Here is a 26021-nt window from a genome sequence, read left to right as displayed (position 1 = left end):
AAATGAACAAAAGAAGCAACACTAAGCCTGGGGAAGGCCTCAGTATACTTTTATCACATCCACACACATTCAAAGGACTGCTCACACATCCAGGAATTTTAAACACCAGCCAGTAATTACCCTCAGAGCAGCAGCGATTGCAGGTGGTTTATTTCGCTCAACGAATACTGATAGGTTTACCAATTTACCACCTCAGCAGCAGCTATCTGAACAGACACGCTGGGTTAAGGAAGCAATTTCATCGTCCTTTTCTCCCAGGATGGAGAATCAGAGCCCCATGGATGAGAAGAGTCCATCATTTCTGAATTGCTTAGTGAGCATTTCCGCCGCAGTGCAAATGTTGGCACACACAGGCCAGGGAACGCTGCCGTCTTCAGCTACTTGAGACGCCTACGTTAGATGGTCAAACCTTGTATTCTCTTCTCATAGTTAGTGTAGAACTTTGCACTCATTTTATGAGAAAGGAAAAGCACAAAGTCCTACTTTTTCCCCTGCATTGCAAAGCAACTGAAGAGGGGGCAGCTGTTTTAAATGAGACTGAAGGAAATGGTGTGGAGAAGGAAGATAAACAGGATTGGAAAGAATGGGAAAACAACAAAGATTGAAATGCTGCAAAGTACAAAGGTATCCACACGAGTAACAGCTGCACCTGTACACACATTTCTGGCAAGTTATATACAAATGCTGATCAATTACCAATGACTGCTTCAGCAGCAGCTTCATTCCTTTTCGTTCACATTCTGTGGCACAGCTGGCAGAGTCTTTATGCGAAGCGTGGAGTTGTTTTGCCACATGGATGGAAACAAACAACAAACAACTTCATATATGCCACAGGCCAGCCTGGCTACTCATAGGAAGTAGATATGTACAGTAGTATGTTCCAAACTCTGTTTCTGAAGCAAACCTGTAAACTCCACTGGATTCCCTCCGATGTTCCTCTCCATCACACTTTATCAGAGAACCTGCCCTTTGAGGAAAAGCAGTATCACAAAGGCAAGAAAAGTCTATAGGAATAAGTCTTTGTCAGATGCAGATCCTAAGCTTCCAAACAGGTATCACCCAGAACTGTTAATCCTGAAGAATTTGTTTGTTTTAAGACAGTCTTATAGTATACTCTTAGCTAGAAGGCTGCTATCAGGGCACCTCCTAATATAATTTCATGTGACATGCTCTTTCACTGTTGAAAGTGAGAGTTTCGGTAAGTCTACGCTATGCTAACTTTACCTCTTGCCACATAATAACCAGATTCACATTTTTTTTCATCCAAGGTTCCTGGACACTCTTGAGAAACCAGATCTGTATACATTTGCAAACTGTACCTGAATGTGTGTTTGGATATCCTTCCCACACCTTCCATACTACATCAAAGTGAACCAAACAAACAGGAAATTGCACAACAGGATCTTTTGAAAATAAATTGAACCTTAATCTTTACTTATAGCCTTCCTAGACCTCTCTCTCAGTTAATTCCTTAAACTTCAAGAAAGGCATAAACTTAACTTCATTTCCTTGGCATTCTTTGAATACCCAGACTGGAAGTCTAAGAGGGAGTGTACTAATTGGAAAGCATGTTTCAGTATGTGCGCCTGGAGGCTAGACACTAATAATCTTACTACCCTGTGAACTTAGCATGATGAACTCCCAGGACAAAGTTTGTTTCTCAGGTAACAAGGCACAAAACTCTTTAAGGGGATTCTAGGACAGAATCAACACCTATCCATAACCTGAAACCCTTCTGGTTGCTTCTGCATGTCAGCAAAGTAGCTGATATGTGCACCCTAGAGAGCCTCCTAGCTTCCAGGTTCACTGAACGATTTGCTCTTCATGTACCAAGTGTGATTTTCAAGTGGAACACACTCCAGCATCTGGATTGAGTTTAAATCCAAGTGCATGGCAGCAGAGAGGTTCTTGGAATATCCCGATACATCGATCCACAGGAGGTTGTCTTTCGGTCCCCAATCTGATGTTTTGCAGCACAGCCATCACATCATTTCTCTCAAGTGCTTTGAACTGAAAAATCATGCCTGAGAATAAAAATGAAAAAAGAATAGGTTGGAAAATACCTTTGAGATCACTGAGTCCAACCTGTCACCCAGCACTATCTAATCAACTAAACCGTGGCACTAAGTGCCTCATCCAGTCTCTTTTTAATCCCTTCCAGTGACAGGGACTCCACCAGCTCCCTGGGCAGCTCCTTCCAATGGCCAATCACTCTGTGAAGAATTTCTTCCTAACATCCAGCCTAAACCTCCCCAGGCACAGCTTGAGACTGTGTGAGCAAGAAAGAGAATGTACCTTTGCCAGGGAAAGCGAGAGCATTTCAACTTCCCCCCAGAGCAGACAGCAGCTTGCAGGCACCCGGGGCTGCTCAGCAGCCTGCCAGACGTCTAGGCCTGGGCTCTATGGCCACAGCTTCCTGCAGCAACAACAGACCAGGGGAACAGCAACGATGGTCACTCACCTGTCCTTTAAGAGCGTGCTGCACATGAGAAGCAAGGGCTCTCTGCTGCTTCAGTGGGAAGTACAAAGTACATTAAATACATCCCAGGAGTAAAAAAACATGAGAAATACCACAGAAACACAGCACACACAAAAGCCTTTCACAGCAAACACAGCCCTGACCTTTAACCCAGCACAGGCTCAAATCCCCTGGCACCGTTGAGTGACAGAGGCCATTCACACAAACAGTGATCTTCACAGAGACAGCCCTGATCAGCAAGCAGCAGGCTCAGCTGAAGACCTCAACTGCTTTGGCCACCACATCAGCCAGATCCAGACAGCTTTTCTTGCTTGCTACCCACTGACTGTAAAGTGATTTCTCTGAGGGAAAGAATTCCCTGCCGGAGATCTTAGCTACACCACACCGATTGGTCTTGGCGGAGCGGAGGCTACTCTCCGCACCTGAAAACTCCCTTCGCTTTTCATCACCTCACAGCCTAAGCTGTTCACCCTTGGCGAGCATCGGGACTTAGAAAGACTTAAGAAAAGCTCTGGGCTACTCTGCTCAGCAGATACTCACAGGTGAGCCACAGGATGCTCAGCATTTAGCAGCAAAAGCAAGTATTGCAAACCTGCTGCGTCTTGTCCGGCCAAACTCTTTGCAGAGCGGGAGAACCACAGGGGCCAAGAGCCACAGAGCAGCCGAGGCAGAAGTTCATTTCCTCCATGCAAGCTTTAAGGGAGAACAAACAAGGAGAAGAAACAACTGCTGAACCTGGCCATAGAGATGACAAAGCTCTCTAAGATAAGCAATGGGAAATTGAGCAGCTGGGGAAGAAGCTGGCAACTGCAGAAAAAGCCAGGTGGAGAGCAGGAAAGCGAGTTGTGAAAGAGGAAGCAGCACTGGGCAATGATCTGAAGGTCCCAGAGCTCCGACAGCTCAAAAGCAGCGAGCAGGCACAAAATGAACTGCAGTTTGATGCTTACAGGAGGCACAGCACAGATTAACTGACTAAAGAAAAAGATCTGAATGTCAAATTCCAGCATTTTATTTGCATTCTAGAAACTGTTATCTCAAAAGCTTGGCAGCTCCCTCCACTGTGATCCTTTCCATAAGACCATCTTCTGACAGAGATCCTCTTGTGATTGCTCTCTACTGCACTTGTGATCCTAAATCCTCCTACGAGGACTGTTCTGTAGCCTTTTGTTTTGTTACACCTTTTTAACGTAAGAGCTCTACATTGTAAAATCTGAACTAGGACTGTTTAACTTGTTTAACATGAAAGATTAGGGTGAAAAATGTAAAATATGAATTTATTGTCTCCTAACCCCTGCTGTATCAGATTTTCATTCTTTTACATTTAAAAGTACATTATTTTCCAAGATGGACCAAAGCTCAAACCCTTAGCCTTTTGTGTTTAATTCTCCCTTGAAGTTCAAGAGAGGTTGGCTTCTCTTGAGATGTTAACACTGAGGTTCCAAGAAAGAAATCCCACCTTGCAATGTCTATGTGACAGTCATCATTTGGCAACCTAGCAGGTCACACCAGTAACATCATACAATACCTGGTGCTCAAGCAGATGGTTATGTCTAGCTGTCTGATAGTTTTGTGGGCTTCGAATATTTTAGTCCTATTTAATGTGATCATGTTATTTACATGGCAGCTCAGCTCAAAATAAATTCTTTTGTCTCTTGGGCGATTTCAATACTGTCTGACACAGGTCGAGGTTCTAGATTTTCTGCCAGCGTGTTTCCTGTAAAGAAAATAGCAGTGATGGGTTAGCACAAAATGAGTGGGTGTATGTCTGACAACTTTTGACAAAGTTCTTCCCCTTTCCTGTTAGCACTGTCAGATACAGAGGCATCTCCCTCTCTTTTGCCTCTCTCCCAGCCAACAAGGGTTTTGGTTGATTTACAGCTCATGCTCTTTAGCTATCCAATAAAAAAAAAATAAAGGCATGACAGGTGAAATGGCATCCTAGCCACCCCACCCCCAGGGCTATAGTCAGCTGCTCAAGAGCCCCCCAGGTTGTTTCCACATGTGTATACCTTGGGGTAACTCAACATTTTAGCTAGTTGTTCAAGTAGCTATCAGTCCTGAGCATCCATAAAGGCAGCAGCATATCAAAATTGGTGTATCAGTGTACAGAAGTGTCCAGAAACAAAAGGCCTCAAGATCCTCCAGCTTGTCACCAGTTGGAATAGAATTAACCAGGTTGGAAGAGACCTTTGAGATCATCGAGTCCAACCTATCGCCCAACACCATCTAATCAACTAAACTGTGGCACTGAGTGCCTCATCCAGTCTCCTCCTAAACACTTCCAGTGATGGTGACTCCACCACTTCCCTGGGCAGCACATTCCAACAGCCAGTCACTCCTTCTATGAAGAACAACTTCCTAACCTCCAGCCTAAATCTCCCCTGACGCCACCTGGTGCTGGCTGCCTGGGAGAAGAGACCAACCCCCACCTGGCTACAACCTCCCTTCAGGTAGTTGTAGAGAGCAAGAAGGTCTCCCCTGAGCCTCCTCTTCTCCAGGCTGAGCAACCCCAGCTCCCTCAGCCTCTCCTCACAGGGCTGTGCTCCAGACCCCTCCCCAGCTTTGTTGCCCTTCTCTGGACACCTTCCAGCATCTCAACATCTCTCCTAAACTGAGGGGCCCAGAACTGGACACAGTACTCGAGGTGTGGCCTAACCAGTGCAGTGTACAGGGGCAGAATGACCTCCCTGCTCCTGCTGGCCACACTGTTCCTGATGCAGGCCAGGATGCCATTGGCCCTCCTGGCCACCTGGGCACACTGCTGGCTCGTGTTCAGCTGCTGTCAACCAGCACCCCCAGGTCCCTCTCTGCCTGGCTGCTCTCAGCCACTCTGACCCCAGCCTGTAGCTCTGCCTGGGGTTGTTGTGGCCAATGTGTAGAACCTGACACTTGGATGTGTTCAATCTCCTGCCCTTGGACTCTGCCCATCTGTCCAGCCTGTCAAAGTCCCTCTGCAGAGCTCTCCTGATCTCAAGGACTTAGCAAACCAGATATGGTTCCTAAGTAAGTAGCAGCTATTAACAAACTTGTATTCTGAACTTCTCTGGACTGTCTTTGAACCCACTCAAAGCTAGGTGAAAAGTACTGCTCCACTATCTGCTGCATGCTGAACCAGACTTTCCTTTGTTCCTGCTCCTACAAATGTTCCACACTGGTTTTATAGGCTGCATCCTCCTGCTTTCCAGCCGTCTTTCTCTGACATGCACTGCATGCATGTTTAATCCATCTAAAGACATCTTCCAGGCAAATGCAAACTGACCTAGGCTACCAACTGCGCCCCTGGTCTGAGAGGAAAGCAGGTGCTAGGACTCGCCTCTGCCACTGGTTTTACTCAGTCAAAATGCAAGGAGTGCCTGTTCCCTCCCGCTAGTATGAGGAGCCCCAAACCAGGCACCTTAATAGGCTACATTTGTGCTGGGGGCACCCACTCGCTATTTGACAGGGCAACCCTGCCGGTTGTCTGTTGGGAAAGCCCCCAAAACCTTGTTGGCCCTGGGGGACATCCTCCTTCCCTCCCCTCAACAGCCCCTGTGGGTGATACACCCCTCCCCAAACCTCATCCCACCACCACACACCCTTGACGTCCCCTCACAACCTCCCACCCCCTTCACAGACATCCCCCCCCGCACCTCCCTTCATCCCTATCCCTCACCCACATTCTCCCCTCGTATCCCCTCCTGCACACCCCCATCTCCCTCTCACACCCCCCCCATCCCTACATCTTCCTCTCACATCTCCCTCCTCAAATCCACATTCCCACAGACCCTCTTGCATCCCGCCAAGCCCTCCACCTCCTTCTTTCTCACATCCCCATCCCCACATCTCCTCTCCCGGCATTTCCGCATCACGCCGCTCCCCCACATCACTCCCCCTTCCATCCTTCCATCCTTCCACCGCCACATCCCCACCTCCCAACTCTCCCCTCGCCCCCCATGTCCCTTCACATCTCCTCTCACCCGGCTCCCCGCAGCCCCTCACACTTCGCCCCCCCCGCCCCGGTCTCCCCTCACAGCCGCCGATTTCCCGCGCGCGGGCGCAGTCGCGTGCCCCCGCGCAAGGCGTCGCTTCCCGGCAGGCACCGCGGCGCCAGCGCCGGGTCGCTGCCGCGCGCCGCTGCCCGTAGGGTCTGTCCCGTCCCGCCGGGCCCCTCACCTGCCGCCGCCATGCGCCACAGCCTCACCCAGCTGCTGGCGGCCTCCTCCGGCGGAGCGAGCCCTTCGGGCTCCGTCTGGCCGCTAACCGGCGCGGGGCAGGCCCCGAGAGGGCGGGATGGCGGCGGGGAAGGGAATCCGGGCCCCGCGCGGCCCAAACAACAACAGCCGCCGCGGCGGGAAGCGGGCGCCTTGGAGCCGCGGCGGCAGGAAAAGGACCCGGAGGCGCCTGGTGGCCCCCTGGAGGTGTGGGAGCAAGAGGACTGGTTCCCGGGGCTGGAGCTGGGAGACCTACTAGAGGCGGCCCGGCCGGACTGGGACCTGGACGCGGATCTGAGCGGCTGCTTCTGTGAGGAGCCGGAGCAGCTGCCCTCGCCGGGCCAGGGCCAGAAGCCGGCGGCGCCCGGGCGGAGGAACGGCGGGACTGGGAGCCGGCTAAAGGCGGCGGCGGCCGCACGGCTGAACCGGCTGAAGAAGAAGCAATACGTCCTGGGTCTGGAAAGCCGCCTCCAGGGCCTGGCTGCCGAGAACCGGCAGCTGCGGGACCGCAACCGTGGCTTGAGTCGCCGCCTGCGAGAGCTGGAGCGGGAAAGCAGCTACCTGCGGGCCGTGCTGGCTAACCAGAGCGCCCTGGGGCAGCTCCTGAGCCGCTTAGCCGGGATCCGTGCCGGCGGGCTGCAGCTCAGCACTAGCCTCTTCAGGGACACGGGCAGCCCCCGCCACCATCACCACCACCTCCAGCCCGCCGGAGAGAGCAGCGACCATGACTACGCCCTGCCCAGCTCTCGGCCTCCGAGCCTGGAGGACGCGGCGGTGGGCACGGAGATGGAGGAGGAGTGGGCGGCCCCCGGCGGGATCTGCCTCCACGTGGACCGGGATCAGGTGTCGGTGGAGTTTTGCTCCATCTGTGCTCGGCGGGCAGCGGCCTCCTTCAAAATGTAGGGTCAAGTACCTGCTGCAAGTACTCGTGGGGTTGTCGTCCCTAGGGGCCTCGCGTCGTGGCGGAGGAAGCAGGCGATGGTGCGGAGGAAATGAATAAATACAGTGGTGATGGGGTGGTATTGGGGGATATGCAGAGGAGGGGAACCTGGCACTTAAGTGGCCAGGGTATCAAAGAAAAGTCTTGAACGGTACATTGGGAGCCAGACGGTGGCCTTGGTTACAGGTCACGTAAATCTGGCGTGTGGACGTAGTGGTCTGAGCTCGTTTGGCGTAAGTCTCTTGCAAAGCTGCGTACAGCAGCACGATAGTTGTGCAGACTGACACACGCAGAGGTGCCGCCAGAGCCCGTTCGCAGCACTTGGGTGAAAAGATCATGCCGACCTGACGCATGAAGGTGTGCTCGGTTCTGCTTCGCAGTTGCCAGTAAAGATAACGCTGACTACCTTGGTCTTGAGTCAGATAATGTCTAGCCTGCTTGTCCTGAGGAGCCGAAAATGCTTGCTTAGAAAACCAAACCAAAAACTTCATTAAGACATCGTCACTGGACAGACTTAAGAAACTAGTAATGATCGGCAAAAGAAAGCATGCATATAAAATTGTACTGCATCTTAGTTATACATTACTATTAAAACCTCTCTGACAGTTTCTCTTTTAGGTGCTTGCCCTGCCAGGCTCCGTTGTGTAGGGGTTAAAGAACAGTCGTTTTCCACCTCGCAACCTGGTAAGGATCAATATATTCCCATAATGTGGTATCAGACAGCTTGCTTTGCTTATGCCAGTCTCTTGTAATGACTGGTTCAGAAAATGATTTCTCTGGTCCTACTCTGCCAAAATGTTTCTAGCTCTGAATGATAACTTGGGAGAGAAAATTGCAGTCATGTCATTCTATTTACCTCTTTTTCTCTTCCTTTTTAAAATGAATGTGCATGTAGTTGATACATGAGTTATGTTTGGAATTAAAGAAATACCTATGCTACTTGAAATACTAGTTTTCTATTAAACTAAGTATGAGCTGAGAAGGGGAAATCGGCTAATAAGGGGGATGCGACATTTACAGCCTTTAGTCATGGCAGACTGTCCCAAGAGTGCCAGTAGATTGCTTTTAAATAGCAAAAAAAAGAATTTGTGATTCGGTCTAAAGTACTGTCTAGAGTTGCAGGGTACCTTTAAAAAGTCTTTCTCTGGCTTGCTCTAAGGATGTGGAGTTTTGCCTGTTAAAACAGAACCTGAACACTGGTTCTGTCTGTACAGTGGAATCCTAATGTAGAAGAGTCACTTTTTTTGCATGGACCTCTAATGAGAATTGGGGTTTGAAGAAAGTGGTGCATCCAAGTAACTCGTTACATTAGCTTCCCATACGTAAATCTCTGTGCCCATGCACACTGAAATTCCTTTGTTACTTCAAAGCAGCATTAAATTTTAAAGATATTGCATGTATATGCATGTGCTTAATTTTACGGTAGAGTTCTTAATTTAGCCTCTTGCAGTATCCAAATAGCTATAACTTTACATAATTAAGCACAGTTTGGAGATAAACAAATGTGTATCTTGAGGCTACTGATTTGAAAAATGCTCCATAATTAAATGAACTGGGAGAGAAAATAGTTTGACAAACCATGAAGTGTTTTGTTGTACTAGTTAATGTTTTTCCCCATCACAGAAGACGAGTGGGCTGTTTATTTCAGTTGTATTACAATGTTTATATGTATGTCAGTTGGGGGAAGAAGGATTGTGAAAATGATAATATGTAAAGTGAGGTTTCACAAAGAATAGACTTTTCTAAAAGTTTCATTGATTAACAACTTCTTCTAAAAACAAAAATCAGTGTTCCTGAAGTCTTACTTCTTAAAGCCTTAAATTTCACGTTTAAGGCTAAGTTGATAAACGTTTTCTGCCAGTCATTTGCTGCTGCATTTGCAGTGCTAGATCCATCAAGTGTTCATCAGTACAAGAGGAGTTTGATTTTTCTTTGTGAAACATCACTGTGTGATGAAGTATATGTGTATTTAGCATCCTTGTTTTTCTTTATGCTAAAGTGGATTCAGCTGTGTTGGGGCAGAAGAGACGGGACCAGCTGCTGACCACATTTCCTGCTTTATTTTAAAAGGTAGTATGAGAAATGTGAATAAAGAGGTAACAGGGCTTTTGCTGTCTTTGGTATAAAACAAAAAAGTTGAATGCTGGAATCATTTATTGTTATCCAAGATGGTTTTTAGAAGACAGTATCCTATCAAATAGGTTTTATTCCACTGTATGCAGAATTCCATCTGTTCAGGATATACTGGCAGCACAAAAGAGACTTAGTGAGGTGTGTTTTACCTTTACACCTCCGTGGTGGCATGAACAGGACTGTTCAAAGGTTCCATCTTCAACTGGGTAACCCTGCTGTAGCTGATGGGTTACACCAGTGCCACAGGAATCAGACCCGTACTGACTGATAGGCAACATGGAAATAATTGAGATAGGCTAGGCCTAGGCTCAATCTGCTAAACTCAGACTTGTTGAATAGACCTTGTTTTGAAGTCAGACATATTTGATGAAAAGAGAAGCACAAATACAGCAAGTATGGGATGTTACAATGGCATTTTTTACGTTTACTTCAGTGTGGAAGTGGTTTTTGAGTTAAGTTAAATAGGCATTCTTTCTTTTGCATCACTGCTAAACAATAGAGGTCAGGCATGTAGTTCTGGTCTCTGTTGTGAACCTGCACATTGCTCTAATGAAACTACCTGTGAGCTTTGTCTGAGAGTAGCTGATTTTCTGACATGCAAAGTGATGTGTACTGGTACAAGAACAAGGTCATGTCCCGAGGAAGTAGGTGGCTGCAGGCATTTCTAGTGCCTACTGAATCATACTTAAACCAAATAGAGGGGAGGAAATGATTTGAAACTCTAAGCGACTGTACTATCTGTATGGTGTATTATTAATGTAGCTTTTCGAAGTGGAAGCCTTGAAATGATATAACTTAATACTTGAAAATATATTGTAAATGTTTCTTTGTAATTACATGCCACCCAGATGAGAATACAATATCGTAATAAAATCAGACTTGTTCTTTCAATTTATGGGCTCAAATGTTTCGTTGGTTGTTTTTTTTCTCCAGTTTCTCATTAATGCCTTGCTTTAATTGGCTCATTACACAAAATGAGGAAACAGAAAGGGGAGAATAGTGGTTCTGCTATCCATCTGAGTCCATTGGTTAGAAAACAAGTGGATCGGGATATGTAGGGATGAAGATCAGGATGCAGGAGAAATGTTCTCATTTCTCTGTCAAGTTAATTTTGTGGCGAGGACAAAAAGAAGGTGTTACTTCTGGAGCTAGAGTTATTCTGAGAGCTTCCTCTCCTTGTGTTTTGCAGTTGTTTCTCTTAATAGTTTATTAATGTGGGTATGTTTGATCAGTGAACCATGGAGGAGTAGAATACTTATATAAATGCTTCCATGGTCTGTTGGCATCTTTGTCCTTTCTGTCCCATTTTTGGGGTCTGAAGTTTGGTGACTGGTTAATAATAAGCTGTTAAATATGGAATTGTTATTTCCAGGTTAAACATTGGAGTGAGTGTAATAAAAGTTTTGACACTGCAAGGACAGAACATGTTTAAAGCTCCAGAGTGATCACGAGTGATTTCTGTCAATCTTACGTGTATTATTTATATGCATTATTATCTTAAATGCTGGCTTTCTAGCATCCAGGCATTCTAGTGAAAGTAGTCTGCAGCTTGATAAAAAGGAACATTTCACAAAACCTGGTGCTTAAGAATTTAAAAGCATGCTGGTAGGCTCTGCCTTTTTGGCCTCCAGTCGTAGAACACACCCTGCTTATCCGTGAAATCTGTTAAACTGGACATGCCACAAAACCAAGTGCCATCTGTGTCAAACCATGCAGCGGTTAAACTAACTCCTCTCTTTCCTCTGTAGAGTTTACCAGCATCTGGGATGAATAATCAAACTGGTGCTTATGCAGTCTAGCTGCCTGAAGTGATGGCATCAGAGTGAATATAGGGAACCATACTCCAACACGTGGCAGCTCTTGGTGCTTCCAGATGATCAGATTTCTCATGCTGCTTGTCAAAATTTTCATCAGTTTTCCCTGTGAAACAGATCTTTTGTAAAATACAGAGGCCTTTTGTAAATTTACTGATACTTAAAATCTTAAGTTCTCTAGAGCTTGGAGTTAAAGAGGTTTTCTGCTAGAACCAACTATATTCTGGTTTTAGGGTTCTATTTCCTATTAGACTGTAAATGTCTGAAGGATGTATTAGGTATGATAGTTGTGCAAATAGGCTCTGTGTTTAAAGAACACCCTGTCTAAAATTGCACCTTTACAGTAGCTGATTCTAAAGTTTGTTGCCCGGTGTAAGTGGAATGTGGAAATTTGGAGAAGTAATTCTATCTTTGCTCATTAGCAGGAGGATGCAGGAGCTGGACTAGGGTGAGCATGGTGGAAACGAGGGTGTCATTTGCAGGGAACTGTGGGATAGATTGCAATGCTGAGATACAGCATTGGAAATGGTACATGGTGAAGATAAAGCTAGTGGGTTTTTAACGTTTCTGTTGGTTCTTTATAGCCAGTCTCTTGGCATTCTTTAGGCAGACTTAGAGCAGTCAGAAGTCCATCCCCCATGCATTCTTCTGACTGCAACAGAAATTCTTGCTGTGTGATACACAGTCTGAGACCAGCCTGTTTCTGTTAAAACAATAGAGGAAAGGATACAGCCAACATTTAACTCAGATTTCCAAATGGGAGGCAGTATTTGCAGGGAGTTTCTTACCATTGGTAGGAGGCCAAGAACTGGTAAAAGTGTGTCTTTTGACTGCTTTGAGAGTTGCATGAGGTATGTTGTGCCCCCATTAGAAATGAGGAATGGAAGGAGCATTTCCAGATTCCTGGGAGGACGCTATGCGTGTGCTTAGTGGAAATTACTAACAGCAGCCTGGTGTCCTGCTGAATTTTGAAGCAGTTTCAGTCCGTACCTTACTTTTGAGAACTTTTTTTCCTCTTTTTTTTCCCCCACAGTTTAAGGAGAAGTATGTAGTGTACAACTGTCAAACTTCCTTTTTTATAAGCACACCACCTTTCTGACCCAAGATGTGTGTAACTGACCTCTGACATGACCCACCCTGAACAGTTAGAATACATATTCACAACTCGAATGTTCATCTGTTAGGTGGGAAACAAGTATTGGTCTTTGCACCTTACTAAAAAACATGAAGGAATGTGATTTTCTTTTCTTGTTATATACAGTCTTCACCTTTCACCCTAAGAAATTAGTATGTAACAAAATGGCACTTGTCCAGGTCAGATCATTAAATACCAGAGTGCACATTTTAATTATTTTGAGAATAATTACCCCTTGATATCAAAACAAAAATTAAGACATGAAATGATAGTTTTGACTTTACACTTCAAAAAGCATGAAGATCTTACCTTGTTAAATGCTCACACTGATCAATGAGCTGCTCATTTTTAAAGATACTATTGCAAATACTACCTTTATTTTGTTTTTATTGTCACAGTTAAGTGGTTCTGTCAGTTAAGGTTAAAGTCTGGTGACGTCTGGAGATACCCCAATTCTCTGTTGTAAAATCCTTCCTCCATGAGAATCTCTAAAGCAAGGGTGATGAAGGGATGTCTGCAGAGCGGAATTGGAAGGCCACAGGATACAGCAATACTTTGAATTAAGAAAAGTGAAACTAACTTGGCATTGCCACCATTGCAGAGGTAGTCTGTCTTTGCTGCTTCCTTGTACAGGTTGCTGCTCATGGTTACAGAGTCGTGAACAGCATTTTTAGGAAAAAGTAGCTATACAAACTCCTTTGGTACATTTTTGAGTCATGCTGCATCTGCCGCTAGAGCAGGCTGCAGGTGTTGGAGTTCTTCAGCCTGGAGAAAAGAAGGCTCTGGGGAGACATTATAGCGGCCTTCCAGTACCTGAAAGTGGCTTACAAGAAAGCTGGGAAGGGACTGTTTACAAGGGTTTGTAGTGCTAGGACAAGAGGGAATGGATTGAAGCTTGAGGAGAGGAGATTTAGACTAGATATTAAGAAGAGATTATTTACAGTGAGGGTGGTGAGACACTCAAACTGGTTGCCCAGGATGGTTATGGATGTCCCTTCCCAGGAGGTGTTTTAAGGCCACGTTGGATAAGGCCTTGTGCAGTCTGATCTAGTGTCTCTGCCCCTGGCACAGGGGTTGGAACTAGATGGTCTTCAGGGTCCCTTCCAACCCTAACCATTCTATGATACATTTTAAACCAAGCCAATTAAGAGTCTCAGTGCTAAATTTTTCATTCTCACTAATAAATACTTCCAAGTGCATCTCAGGGGCCACCACAGTTATTTTGAAATGTGCATGATTGTTAACCAGCAGTTGTACAGGTCTTGGAGTTAAGCCCATACAGCAGACTGAGATGATTGTTTCTGCAGGGAAAAAAATCCTCATTTAGTTCTCAGACTACAGATATTTCATGCAGCAGGAAAATTAGCCAATTTTATTTCTGTAGAACATAGAGTTACCAATGGTCAAGACAAACCTGACATGTAAAAGGAATTGCTCTGTACCGCTAGTGTGAAAATCTAGAGGTAGCTGAGAAACCACAGTAACAGCATCAGCCATTCAAGATCTCTCAACAGTTACCTGCTTCAGGAAAATACTAATTTCATGGCAAACTGGTTGCAAGGACAAAGATTTTCTGACTTGGCTTTTCTTTTGGTCACTAGTTGAGATTGCTCTTGACTGATCTGTGTAAGTGTTCTCTACAGTGTATAGTGTGACCCTTGTAACAGCCCAAAGTGAGTAATCCTGTGATGGAAATACTGTGCTAGCAGAATGGAGAAAAGTTCAAGGAGAGAAACACTCAGGTTTTGAGGATGCTAAAAATCCTTGCCCTGACACCTTCCTCCCTTAAAAAAAATTAATAAAAAAATTAAATATCCCTGTAGCCTATGAAGGAAAAAACCCACCACCTTTTCCAGCAATACTAATTTAAACAGCTTCTAAAAGATGGAGCATCACCCCAGAGCCAAACACTAAGCAGACAGTATAAATGTAGTGTTTGTTTTTTTCCATTTCCAAAGAAAAGCACCTGTCTTTATAAAGCTGTTGTAGAAGTGTACACACTAGGCTGGACATAATGCAAAACCTAACCTGCATTCACAGAATGATAGGGGTTGGAAGGGACCTCTGGTGATCATCCAGTCCAACATCCTTTCCGGAACAGGTAAGCACAGGATGGCATCCAGGCAGGTTTTGAATGACTCCAAAGACAGGGACATTATCACCTCTCTGGGCAGCCTGATCCAGTGCTCTTTGACCCTCAGAGAAGTTCCTTCTCAATTTTACATGAAGCTTCCTAAGTTTGTGTCTGTTACCTCTTGTCCTGTCACTGGGCACCACTGAAAACACTGACTGCATCCCCCTGATGCCCACCCTTGAAGTCTTTATAAGCATTGATAAGATCCCTCTTCAGTCTCCTCTAGGCTAAAAAGCCCCCAAGTCCCTCAGCCTTTCAAGTTCTCAGAATTGAGAAGAATGCCAATGCAAAGCCTTAATTTTACTATTAAAAAACCATAGCAAGCAACAGTGTTTCTCTTTGTTCATTAAGGTTGCTTTTCAAGGCAACTGAAAACTTATCTTCATGCTTGTAACTCTTCAGGATCCCTGCCAGCAGTGCTCATCCGCTCAATTATTTTGACATATATTCCATGATGTTTAGTGGCAAGATATAATCCAGTTAGAGCCTGTATCACTACACCCAAACTCATCTTTCTAAAGACAGGCTGAGAGACTGTGAGCCAGAAGCGTAGTAGATTTTCTTTCCCTGGCAAGGGAGATGAAGAATACCTAAACAACATAAACAGTGGTCGAAATTTACTTTGTGTTTCCATCCAATTGAAGTGTCAACATTGAATATTTAAAGTCATTAAAAATATTTAGATAGATACTCATTCTCTCCTCCTTCTCAGTTAAATTTACCTGGTGGTGCTGAGCAATGTGGATCAATGCTATAAACGATCCTGACTGTATCCTGATGTCTCACCAACTCTCACTGTCCCCTTGCTGTGCCCTGACCCCATCCACAAAGCAACACCTGCCCAGGAGTTTGGCTGTTGGACACTGCCTATGGTAAGGTCCCTTTCCCTTAGTCCAGCCAAACAGCATTAAGTAGCAGCTCTCAGCAGGGCAGCAACCACAATTTCACAGCCCAGCCACATCATGGGTACCTTGTCAGGTTCCAGCTGAACACAAGTACCTTACAGTCTATCAGTTTACAGATCATGTTTCCCCTTGAACACTTGGCAAGGCTTTTACTAACTTTGCCTTGTAATTAGATGATCTTAATCCAATTCCTTTCACATCCTATATGCCTACAAAAAGATAGCTATGCATAGACCAAAAATCCAGACTCTAAATCAAAAACTGAAGATTTGACCAACAAAAACAAATTTCACTCATTGGAGGTTAATAAGACATACCTGGCTGCAAGGCTTGCATTCACGGGGAGAGCCATGAGAACAGGATAGAAACCACCCACAGCAGCCCCTATGAATCCTCCTCTGACCACAGCACAGACCTCACAGTTAATCTCACCTGCACGACAGACAAAATGTTTCCCTGTCAACATCCACATAGCTCCAACACATCAATTTACAAGCTGCACACAACGACATGGAAATACATGCTTGATCAAGCTGGGTGAAAAATTTTGAAAGGATTCTTCCTTTTGGAAAAAAATAAAATAAAGATTACTCCCATTCCAGCCCATGCAGAACTTACCACTCTAAAGCTGACCTTCAAAGGGAATCATACAGATGAGAAAAACTAGATGCTTTGTTGCAGCCACAACATGCAGTTGGGTGAAAAATGGAAAAAAATTAAAAAAAGGCAAGGAGAAAAACTCAGTGATGTGTAACAAAGACTTTTATCAACACACATATAGCTTCGAGCCTCCTTTCCCACTCACCTTCAGGAGCTCACTTGCCCAGTGCATTTTAGGTGTTTCATTTTTTTCAAACCCTGCTTTACAAACTCAGGTTTATCAAAACCACAACAATTCAAGAAGGAAGTTTCCTTCTGCAGGAAGGAAGTTCTCTAGTGTGACACTGTGTAGAGAAAGCAAAACCCTTTCCAAAGCAAGGAATAATGAGGCTTTTACCTGAAAATAACGGCTGACGCAAAAAAACTTCATAAACTGCTGCTGTTGAAATGAAAGGAATAACAGCCATTGGCAAAGCAGATGCTATGGCAGCCCTTCGGACGTGCAGGATGTTCCTGAAGAAGTTATTTGCTGCTAAGCCACATAGGCTTGAATTTGCTGCAAGGAAGTACGATCCATGGTTACACAGGTTCCTGTGAAAGAAGAGAAGTTTCTTCATGTACTGAGAACTGCAAAAATAGCTCCGTTTAGTCAGTGCTGCAGTTCACTTCTGGATATCCTACAGTAAGGTAAGAGATGTATATCGCTCACTGGTGTAAAATGCAAAGTACTTTCTAAAGCAACAAGTAGAGCGTTCTTTGCTAAACGCCTGACTTTACAGATACCTTAAGAATGAGGTGACAAAAAGGCTGAAAAGGCTTTTCCACAATTTATTTTGGCTAATGGAAACTTAATGAAACTTCCTCTCCTAATCAGCATGTTTCTAAGGAAAATGTTTCCTCAAAAGAAATTAAAAACACAGCCAGTTCCTGTAACCAGCCTTGTTTTTAGCCTGCTTACCCCAAAGTAAGGATTTAGTTTCAACCTAAGAGCTTACAGAACAGATCAACAGTCTTGCAAAAATGATCTCAGCAGCTGGTGGTAGGTCATTTGTAGCCATGCTGTAGGCTGAAGAGTAGCAAGCCTTTCTTGTGTGCATGGAACTCATGATTTGAAGGTCCTGCCTCTTTGAGAGGTGATGCTAGTTAAAGGTTACATACTGGTTTACAGCACTGGAGATTCTGTTTCGATAAGAGAAGAACTGGATTCCGACATCTACCATGTTTTTAACATGGTTTAGAGCAGCTGCTTCTATTGCAATCTGTAATACGGTGAAGGCAGAATAGGACAAAGTCTGGTCAGAAATAGTCAGCATTTAATATCTTGACAAATAGTTCCCACTTGAATACATTCCAGCACAGCAGGTAACACAGGAGAGGGAATGGGAAAGCATGCCAGTTTTTCAAGCCTGATGAGTGGGTGGTGATTTCATTTGAGTCACAGAAGGAAGCTGTACTTCATCTTTCGCATTACACCTGGCACAGAGAGTTATTAGTGGAAACAGACCTTTGCTTTTGTTTTCCACAAATCTAAGCTTCCTGAAATAAGAACCATTGCTAGGCAAAGCAATTCATTGGAAGGCACTGTGATTCTGAGGCTGTGCCAATATTATTATGTTAAAAGTATATTCTGAAAACGTGTGGTAAGTTGGAGTTACCACTAAAGCCCTAAAGAATACAAAATGTTTAACTAGTCACAAAATTTATGCTAGGCCAAATGTCATATTTGTTTGCAAAACAATGAAATGTGACAATCTCTTAACCACTTAGCCATTACATTTCATGCTGTAAAAAAAAAAATGCACCTACTTAAGAGTCTTCTACATTAAGCCCTGATGAAACCACACAAAAAAAGGCTCCAGAGATGTAGGTGCTAATTCTGCAAAACCCAAATTCAAAACATCTGACATCGATGACACCAATTATTTCTTATTTTTAATAGGAAAGTACTTTCATTCTTGGTACCTACCAGATTTTAAACTGTGAAAGTATGCTACTAACAATTAATTTCTGATGCTATATAGCAAAAGAACTGGTCATATCTGTCTTGCCCTTTTTTAGGAGTAACCCCTATGTGGGTTTTGAACACTGGATCCAACATCCAACACTGGATGTCATTCACAGTGTCCCCAGAGAACAGATTTTGCAAACCAGACATTTCTTTCTATTGGTATGCTTAAAAGTAACAGGCAATGAAATCAATGCATGCATATACATTTGTCTAGAGCACCAAGATTAAAATTTAGCAGCATAATTGAGAGGCCACAATAGACATTAAAGTACCCAGGACCAGCAGAATCTGCTCAGGCTACTGATGTTCAGAACTGCTACACTGCAGAGAAGAACTGGGGGGAAGGATGGGGATGAAGGACAGGGGTGGGTTTGGGGTTTTTGTTTGTTTAGAGGGATTTGTTGGTTTTGGAAGTGGGGGTTGTTTGGGTTTGGCCATTACTGACCAGCCCTCTGGATATGCAAACCTGTAAGACCTGCCAGGGCAGTTTCAAACAAAGGCACACACCCTGGGAGCTCACTGTTTCGAAGGCCCAGCAGTGCCTCACCACCCACAGCTTCTATTAAGATGCCACCACCACTGAGGCATCTGTCTTGCCCCCTTAGCTCTACAGCAATTTTGGGGAAGTGTTTTAAGTTGAGTGTGTGAGTGCAGATCCTATAAAAAGCTGCACTAAAAACTATAATGTGAGGGATAAGGCCTGAGAATTGCTCTTTCACACCTTTGTGGAGGCTCTGTGTTACTACTGACACTTTGTTTAGCCAACAATTTTGTTCTGTTGAAAGGCCCCCCCCCCCGAAAAAAGGAGCTTCCCATTACACTTATTTATACAAAACACACCCCCAAGATGATACAGGCAGGCAAACGTCTCTTTGCAGAACCAGGTCAGGTCCAGGTCCAGTAAGGTTTTGCAGTGAAAAGCAATTGTCACAAAAACACCAAAAGGCTGTTTCTCAGGCTCTGCAGGTTTTGTGCTACACAGAACCCTGCTGGTGAGCCTGCATGGCTCTTGCTGACCTGTCCACCACCACCTGCATACTTTGGTCTCACCTTCCTGAAAGAGGGAGCAGTGCAGAATGAAATGCAGGTCGATGCTTACTCAGTTATGGCCCCAGGCCAGCCCTGTGGGCCACAAGATGAATCCTGTAGGATCACAAGAGTATGTTCTCCAACATTTCAGTTTCCTAGAAAGTGTATCAGCTGTGGCACAGGACTGTACTGAGTGCTCAGAGCCAGTCAGGGCTGATCAGTCATCCCAGAGCCTTAGACATCGGGAAGCACATGCCAGAAGCCGGCTGAGCAGGATCACTGGTAATAACCATATTTAAAAACCATACCAAGTTTTCTGTTCTGGACAATAAGCAGTATATTCACAATTACATATTTTTCTAACTGTAAGACAGATTTGCAATACAAAAGTAAGGGAAAAGAAAAGCCTCCAGAACACTTGAAATGTTTGATGAATGTGTCTTCATTTACTTTATCAGCACTTACTGATCTGCTTTAGGAAGCTCATTGAGCATCTTCTGCATGATTTCCATGTACTTAAATCTTTCCAAAAATAGCCTTTGCTGTGGAGAATCTACTTCAAGAAACTCTCTTCCCGTCATCTTGAAGTCCTGGATCATAAGGAACAAACAAACAAATGTAATCAAAGTTACACAGCCCCAGTATGTATCAAAGAAACATGCAGACTCTTTTGGAACTACGTGATCACAGAGCAGAGGGGAAAAATCACCTCCCTTGACCTGCTGGCTATGCTTCTCTAGGTGCAGCCCAGGCTCTGGTTGGCTTTCTGGGCTGCAAGTGCATACTGGTGGCTCATGTTGAGCTTCTCATCCACCAGCACCCCCAGGTCCTTTTCTTCAGGGCTGCTCTCAAGCCAGTCCCTGCCCAGCCTATATTGGTGCTTGGGATTGCCTCGACCCAGCTGCAGGACCCTGCACTTGGTCTTGTTGAACCTCATGAGGTTGGCTTGTGCCCACCTCTCCAGCCTGTCAAGGTCCCTCTGGATGGCCTCCCTTCCCTCCAGCCTGTCTGCTGCACCACACAGCTTGGTGTCATCAGCAAACTTGCTGAGGGTGCACTCAATGCCACTGTCCATGGTACCCACAAAGAAGCTGAAGAAGCCTGGTCCCAGGACTGATCCCTGAGGGACTCTGCTTGTCCCTGGCCTCCACTGGGACATGGACCCATGGACAGCCACTCTTTGGGTGCAGCCATCAAGCCAGTTTGGTATCCACTGAATGGTCCTTCCATGGAACCCATCCTGCACCAGCCTAGAGAGCAGGATGTGGTGTGGGATAGTGCTGATGGCTTTGCTCAGGTCCAGGTAAATGATGTCAGTTGCTCAGCCTTCATCTATTAGTATTGTGACCTTGTCATAGAAGGCCACCAGGTTTGTCAGGCAGGATTTGCCCTTGGTGAAGCCCTGCTGATTGTGCCCAGTCACCTCTTTGTTATTCTTCTGCCTCAGCAGTGACTCCGCAAGGATCTGCTCCATGACCTTACCGGGCACACAGGTGAGACTGCCTGGCCAATAGTTCCCTGGGTCATCCCTCCTTCCCTTCTTGAAAATGTGAGTTATGTTTCCCCTTTTCCAGTCAGTAAGGACCTCCCCAGACTGCCAGGACTTTTGGAATATGATGGAGAGTGGTTTAGCAACTTCCTCCCCAGCTTCCTCAGCACCTGTGGATGTATCCCATTTGGACATGAATACTTTCAGGTTCTTCAGATGGTCACAACCTGATCTGCACTCATAATGGGCAGCTCCTTCTTCCAGTCCCTGACATTATCTACCATTATTTTGGCAGGGCAGCTGCAGCCTTTGCCAGTGAAGACTGAGGTAAAAAAGTCATTGAGAGCCTCAGCCTTCTCCACGTCAGTTGTCACCAGTTCACGTTTCCTTTCTGAGGGGGCCCACGCCTTCCTCAGGCTTCTTTTTACCATTAATATACCTATAGAAACGTTTACTGTTTCCCTTGATCTCCCTGGCTAGATTTAATTCTGAGATTTAGCTTTTCTCAACAGGGCTCTCGCTGCTCAGACAGCTTCCTTACATGCCCCCATTCCAGCTGTCCCCTCTTCCACTCCTTGTAGAGTTTCTTTTTGTGTACCAGCATGTCCAGGAGCTCCTTGCTCATCCAGGCAGGTCTCCTAGCGTTCTCTCCTGCTTTCCTCCTTGTGGGTATACTTTGCTCCTGGGCATGGACAAGGTGATCCTTGAACACTAACCAGCTGGCCTGGGCCCCTCATCCCTCTAGGGCTTTGTCCGACAATACTTTGGCCAGCAGGTCCCTGAAGCAATCAAAGTCTGCATGCCTAAAATCCAGGGTTGCAAGCTTGGCATACTCCTCCTAGTTGCTCTGAGGATCTTAAATTCTATTGATTCATGGTCACTGCAGCCAAGGTTATCCCTGAGCCTCACACTGGTGACCTGCCCTTGCCTATTAGTGGGAACAAGGTCCTTTTCTCTTTGGTTCCTCTACCATTTGGAGGAGGAAGTTGTCATCTATGCATTCCAGGAACATCCTGGAATGCTGGCACCTTCTTTGCCTCAAATTTTAATAGCAAGATAGGTTGTCTTCCAGACAACTGGCCTCCTGAGCTGGCAGATGGAGGCAGGGAGCAGTATAGTTCCCCTGTGATGCAGGAGGAAGAAGTTATAGATCTCCTCAGCTGCTTGGATCCCCACAAGTCCATGGGACCCGATGGGATCCATCCTAGGATGCTGAGAGAGCTGGCAGATGAGCTGCCAAGCCACTGTCCATCATTTTCCAGCAGTCCTGCCTCACTGGCGAGGTCCCAGAGGACTGGAAGCTGGCCAACGTGGTGCCCATCCATAAGAAGGGCCGGTTGGATGAGCCAGGGAATTACAGGCCTGTCAGCCTGACCTCAGTGCCAGGCAAGATCATGGAACAGGTCATCCTGAGTGCAATCACACAGCACTTAGAGGATGGCCAAGGGATCAGGCCCAGCCAGCATGGATTTAGGAAGGGCAGGTCCTGCCTGACCAACCTGATCTCCTTCTATGATCAAGTGACTGCCTGGTGGATGTGGGGAGGCCTGTGGATGTGGTCTGCCTGGACCTCAGCAAGGCCTTTGACACCGTCCCCCATAGCAAACTGCTGGCCAAGCTGTCAGCCCATGGCTGGGATTGGAGCACACTGCGATGGGTTAGGAACTGGCTGGAGGGCTGAGCCCAGAGAGTGGTGGTGAATGGTGCCACATCCAGCTGGCAGCCAGTCACTAGTGGTGTGCCCCAGGGATCAGTGCTGGGCCCTGTGCTCTTTAACATCTTTATTGGTGATCTGGATGAGGGCATGGAGTCCATCATCAGTAAATTTGCTGACGATACCAAGCTGGGGGCAGGAGTTGATCTGCTGGAGGGTAGAGAGACTCTGCAGAGGGACCTTGACAGGCTGGACAGATGGGCAGAGTCCAAGGGCAGGAGATTGAACACATCTAAGTGTCAGGTTCTACACATTGGTCACAGCAACCCCATGCAGTGCTACAGGCTGGGGTCAGAGTGGCTGAGAGCAGCCAGGCAGAAGGGGACCTGGGGATACTGGTTGATGGTAGGCTGAACATGAGTCAGCAGTGTGCCCAGGCAGCCAAAAGGGCCAATGGCATCCTGGCCTGCATCAGGACCAGTGTGGCCAGCAGGAGCAGGGAGGTCATTCTGCCCCTGTACACTGCACTGGTCAGGCCACACCTTGAGTCCTGTGTCCAGTTCTGGGCCCCTCAGTTTAGGAGAGATGTTGAGTTGCTGGAAGGTGTCCAGAGAAGGGCAACAAAGCTGGGGAGGGGTCTGGAACACAGCCCTGTGAGGAGAGGCTGAGGGAGCTGGGGTTGCTCAGCCTGGAGAAGAGGAGGCACAGAGGAGACCTTATTGCTCTCTACAACTATCTGAAGGGAAGTTGTAGCCAGGCGGGTGTTGGTCTCTTCTCCCAGGCAACCAGCACCAGAACAAGAGGACACAGTCTCAAACTGTGCCAGGAGAGGTTTAGGCTGAAGGTGAGAAAGAAGTTCTACACAGAGAGAGTGATTGCCCATTGGAATGGGCTGCCTGGGGAGGTGGTGGAGTCACCATCATTGGAGGTGTTTAGGGGGAGACTTGATAGGGTGCTTGGTGCCATGGTTCAGTTGATTAGGTGGTGCTGGGTAATAGGTTGGACTTGATGATCTTGAAGGTCTCTTCCAACCTGGTCTATTCTATTCCACTCTACTCTACTCTAACCTAGCTGTGTTATCCCTCCAGCAGATGTCAGGGTGCTTGAAATCCTCATTGATGAGATCCTCTCTCACTCTTCTCTTTTCAAGACTAAACAGCCCCAGGTCTCTCAGAATTTCTCCACAGGGGAGGTGCTCAAGTCCCCTCATCATTCTTGTGGCTCTCTGTTGGATTCTCTGCAGCAGGTCCCTGTTTCTTGAACTGGGGAGCCCAAAACTGGACACAGTATTCCAGGCATGTTCTCACCAGGGCAGAGTAGGGAGGGAGAGGAGCCTCCATAGCCCTGCTGGCCACACTTTTCTTGATGCACCCCAGGATACCACTGGCTCTCTTGGCCACCAGGGCACTTTGCTGTCCCATGGAGAGCTTGCTGTCCACCAGCACTCCAAGGTCTTTCTCCATGGGGCTGCTTTCCAGGGGGGCAGCCCCTGACCCGTACTGGTGCCTGCTGTTATTCCTCCCCAGATGCAGGACTCTGCACTTGTTCTTATTGAACCTCATGAGGTTTGCCTCCAGGTCACATTGGATGGCTGCACAGCCTGATGGGGTGTCAGCCAACCCCCCCCCACCCCAGTCATTGATAAAGATATTGAACAAAACTAGGCCCAGCACTGATCCCTGGGGAACACCATGGGCCACAGGCCTCCACGTTGACTCTGTGCCACTGATGACAACCCTCTGAACTCTGCTGTTGAGGCAGTTTTCAATCCACCTCACAGACCAACCATCTGTGCCACATCTGAGCTTTTCTATGAGGATGTTATGGGAGACAGGATCAAAAGCCTTAATTTAACTTAGTATTTAGAGTTTCCAATGATTTTTCTAGATACTTTTTCCTGGCAGAAGATTTCCCAGACTTACTTTCTTAGTTGCACCTACCTTAAGTTTCTTTTATAACCAAAAGACTGAGGCCTATCTTCAGGACGGTGCTTGCTTCGATTCAGGCTTTGCAGGACGCAGGACCAGAGGAAGCAGGGACAAGCGGGCAGGGTCTCACCTAAAATCAGCAGGGTGGGTGCCTGCCTTGAGGCCTCTTGTGAGGGTGTCCAAACCTGTTATTTGGGTAAAACACAGACATTACGTCACGGAGCATTACGTACCATGACGTAGACACTGCCCTCCCTGTCCCCCTGCGTGCCCCTGGAAGGCAGCTGGCTGCTCCCGTACTTCCCGGGGCCCGGTTTGGGCATACGCTCTCACACTGGGAGCCTGCTACTCTCCTCACACCGGGTTTTAGACCCCGCCAAGAGCCCTTAGCAGCCGTCACCGATCGCCGCTAACCCCCTCGGAGCCGTCCCCGCACCACGTTCACCCTCACTGCCTTCCTGCCAGGGCCGGACTCCGACCTAGACGACCTTGAACTGTGCCCGACTGACACCACCCCCACCCCTGCTCCCGCCCTTACCGACCTGATCCCGCCGAGAAAGCGCCGCCACCTACAACATGGCTCCTCCTACCTCACGCTCCTCTCGTGGAAGCCGCCATCTTACCCACTCACATGACCCAAGAGCTCCAGAAGACACCTTTGATTGGGCGTTCTTCACTAGCCCAGCATGGCGGCTTCCGATTGGATCCAAGCCGGCGGGCGGGGGTCAGTGCCTGGCCCAGTGCTCGTTGCTAGGGGCGGCGGATGGCGGCGGCTCCTCCATGGCGACGGGGCTGAGCGGGGATCGAGAGCCGGCGGCCGGGACGCGGGGACTCCCCCTAACGGAGCAAGAAGCCTTCGATGGGGGGAGGCCCAGTCCTCGGGGTAACCCGCTGACCCCCTCCCCTCACCCAGGCCTCGGCACCCCACTCCGGGCGCTGCCCGCGGCCCCCTCCCCTCAGCTCTGCGCTCCTTTCCCTCTTGCTCTACCTCAGCCCTTGCATCTTCTGCCCCGCTCCTACCTTGCCTCCCTCTTCTACCTTGCCGCTCTCTTCCTTCTGCACCAGCTTCTTTGTGCTGTCTTGCCCCCATCTAGCCCCCTTCGCCCCGGTTGCGTCTGGCTTCACCCCACCTCCATCCCCTTCCTCATCACCTCAGCTCCTGCCTCTCGCCTGTCCCTCAGCAACCCGGGGCAAATCGGCCTTTTCTTTAAACCTAGCCCGGCTCCTCCAGTTCACCTGCACCCCATCCCATTCCTCCACCAACCAAATTAACCTTTTCTGCTGTGTCCCGCTTCAGAAAGCAACGGACGGTCCCATTTGGACCAGGAGAAGCGAGGGGGGAGGTGAGGTCCCTCGATGGAGGGAAGGGGGGGGACAGACAGATCCCAGTTGTGAGCATTAAAGATCAAACCAGAGCCACCCCCTTCACAAATAACAGTTTCCATCTCCTAAAGAAGATGCAATGCAGAGCTCTTTTACGTGCATCACAGCTCCTCATGCCGTGGAGGGAAGTCTACCTTTTTTGTACTGTAGCGAGATAAGGAAAATCTATCCCGTTTCTGTTTCTCTCTTTTTGTTTTTTC

General features: G+C 47.1%; 3 protein-coding genes and 1 long non-coding RNA gene across 23 annotated transcripts in view; 2 read left to right on the top strand and 2 right to left on the bottom strand.

Annotated features, from left to right (window-relative positions):
- Positions 1–130: 130 nt before the first annotated feature.
- Positions 131–6913, bottom strand: LOC137445072 (uncharacterized). 3 transcript variants are annotated; one of them, XR_010988328.1, is made up of 5 exons: positions 6632–6913; positions 4005–4193; positions 3072–3172; positions 2296–2416; positions 131–2024 (listed from the first exon to the last, which is right to left on the bottom strand). It is a non-coding gene; the product is annotated as an uncharacterized lncRNA (long non-coding RNA). The 3 variants fall into 3 exon arrangements; XR_010988329.1 differs by lacking the exon at positions 6632–6913 and adding an exon at positions 6436–6459; XR_010988330.1 differs by lacking the exon at positions 6632–6913 and adding an exon at positions 5739–5979.
- Positions 6581–10633, top strand: CREBZF (CREB/ATF bZIP transcription factor). 2 transcript variants are annotated; one of them, XM_068146434.1, is made up of 3 exons: positions 6581–7650; positions 8216–8293; positions 9609–9620. In XM_068146434.1, the coding sequence occupies exon 1, from the start codon at positions 6643–6645 to the stop codon at positions 7570–7572; it is 930 nt and encodes a 309-aa protein (XP_068002535.1). In that variant the 5' UTR covers positions 6581–6642; the 3' UTR covers positions 7573–7650; positions 8216–8293; positions 9609–9620. The 2 variants fall into 2 exon arrangements, with proteins under 2 accessions (XP_068002535.1, XP_068002531.1); XM_068146430.1 differs by having other exon boundaries at positions 6582–7568; positions 9609–10633.
- Positions 9651–25066, bottom strand: LOC137445040 (transmembrane protein 126A-like). Of its 6 annotated transcripts, none has more exons than XM_068146443.1 (6): positions 24981–25066; positions 24451–24623; positions 19833–19957; positions 16728–16921; positions 16048–16162; positions 9651–15415 (listed from the first exon to the last, which is right to left on the bottom strand). In XM_068146443.1, the coding sequence occupies exons 3-6, from the start codon at positions 19946–19948 to the stop codon at positions 15208–15210; spliced, it is 633 nt and encodes a 210-aa protein (XP_068002544.1). In that variant the 5' UTR covers positions 19949–19957; positions 24451–24623; positions 24981–25066; the 3' UTR covers positions 9651–15207. The 6 variants fall into 6 exon arrangements, with proteins under 6 accessions (XP_068002544.1, XP_068002581.1, XP_068002552.1 ...); XM_068146480.1 differs by having other exon boundaries at positions 25029–25046; XM_068146451.1 differs by lacking the exon at positions 24981–25066 and adding an exon at positions 24853–24942.
- Positions 25067–25162: 96 nt separating this feature from the next.
- The window catches only part of DLG2 (discs large MAGUK scaffold protein 2), a 1097405-nt gene continuing 1096546 nt past the window's right edge, over positions 25163–26021 (top strand). For 9 of the 12 annotated variants that reach the window (XM_068146213.1, XM_068146272.1, XM_068146184.1 and 6 more), the window contains exon 1: positions 25164–25321. The gene's annotated coding sequence lies outside the window, so the exon portion shown is untranslated. Of the gene's footprint in view, positions 25322–26021 lie in introns of all 12 variants that reach the window. The other 3 variants (XM_068146154.1, XM_068146173.1, XM_068146144.1) reach the window with 1 other exon arrangement.

This window comes from Melanerpes formicivorus, unplaced genomic scaffold (genome assembly GCF_026170545.1).
Source record: "Melanerpes formicivorus ecotype bairdi unplaced genomic scaffold, bMelFor1.0.p_v2 SCAF_1, whole genome shotgun sequence".
In the NCBI taxonomy this organism is placed as follows: domain Eukaryota; kingdom Metazoa; phylum Chordata; class Aves; order Piciformes; family Picidae; genus Melanerpes; species Melanerpes formicivorus.
The sequence above is the reverse complement of the archived record's forward strand: the minus strand, read 5'-3'. Positions and strand labels throughout refer to the sequence as shown.

Bases quoted from the DNA above. Each gene is read 5' to 3' on its own strand.
- LOC137445040 (XM_068146443.1), bottom strand. From the start codon at position 19,948: ATGACGGGAAGAGAGTTTCTTGAAGTAGATTCTCCACAGCAAAGGCTA. The intron at 16,163-16,727 runs GTAAAAGCCTCA...TCTGTCGTGCAG, and splicing joins GCGTCAGCCGTTATTTTCAG to GTGAGATTAACTGTGAGGTC. The intron at 15,416-16,047 runs GTATGTCTTATT...TATGTTGTTTAG, and splicing joins AATGCAAGCCTTGCAGCCAG to GTATTCTTCATCTCCCTTGC.
- CREBZF (XM_068146430.1), top strand. From the start codon at position 6,643: ATGCGCCACAGCCTCACCCAGCTGCTGGCGGCCTCCTCCGGCGGAGCG. The intron at 7,569-8,215 runs GTAGGGTCAAGT...CCTCTCTGACAG, and splicing joins GCAGCGGCCTCCTTCAAAAT to TTTCTCTTTTAGGTGCTTGC.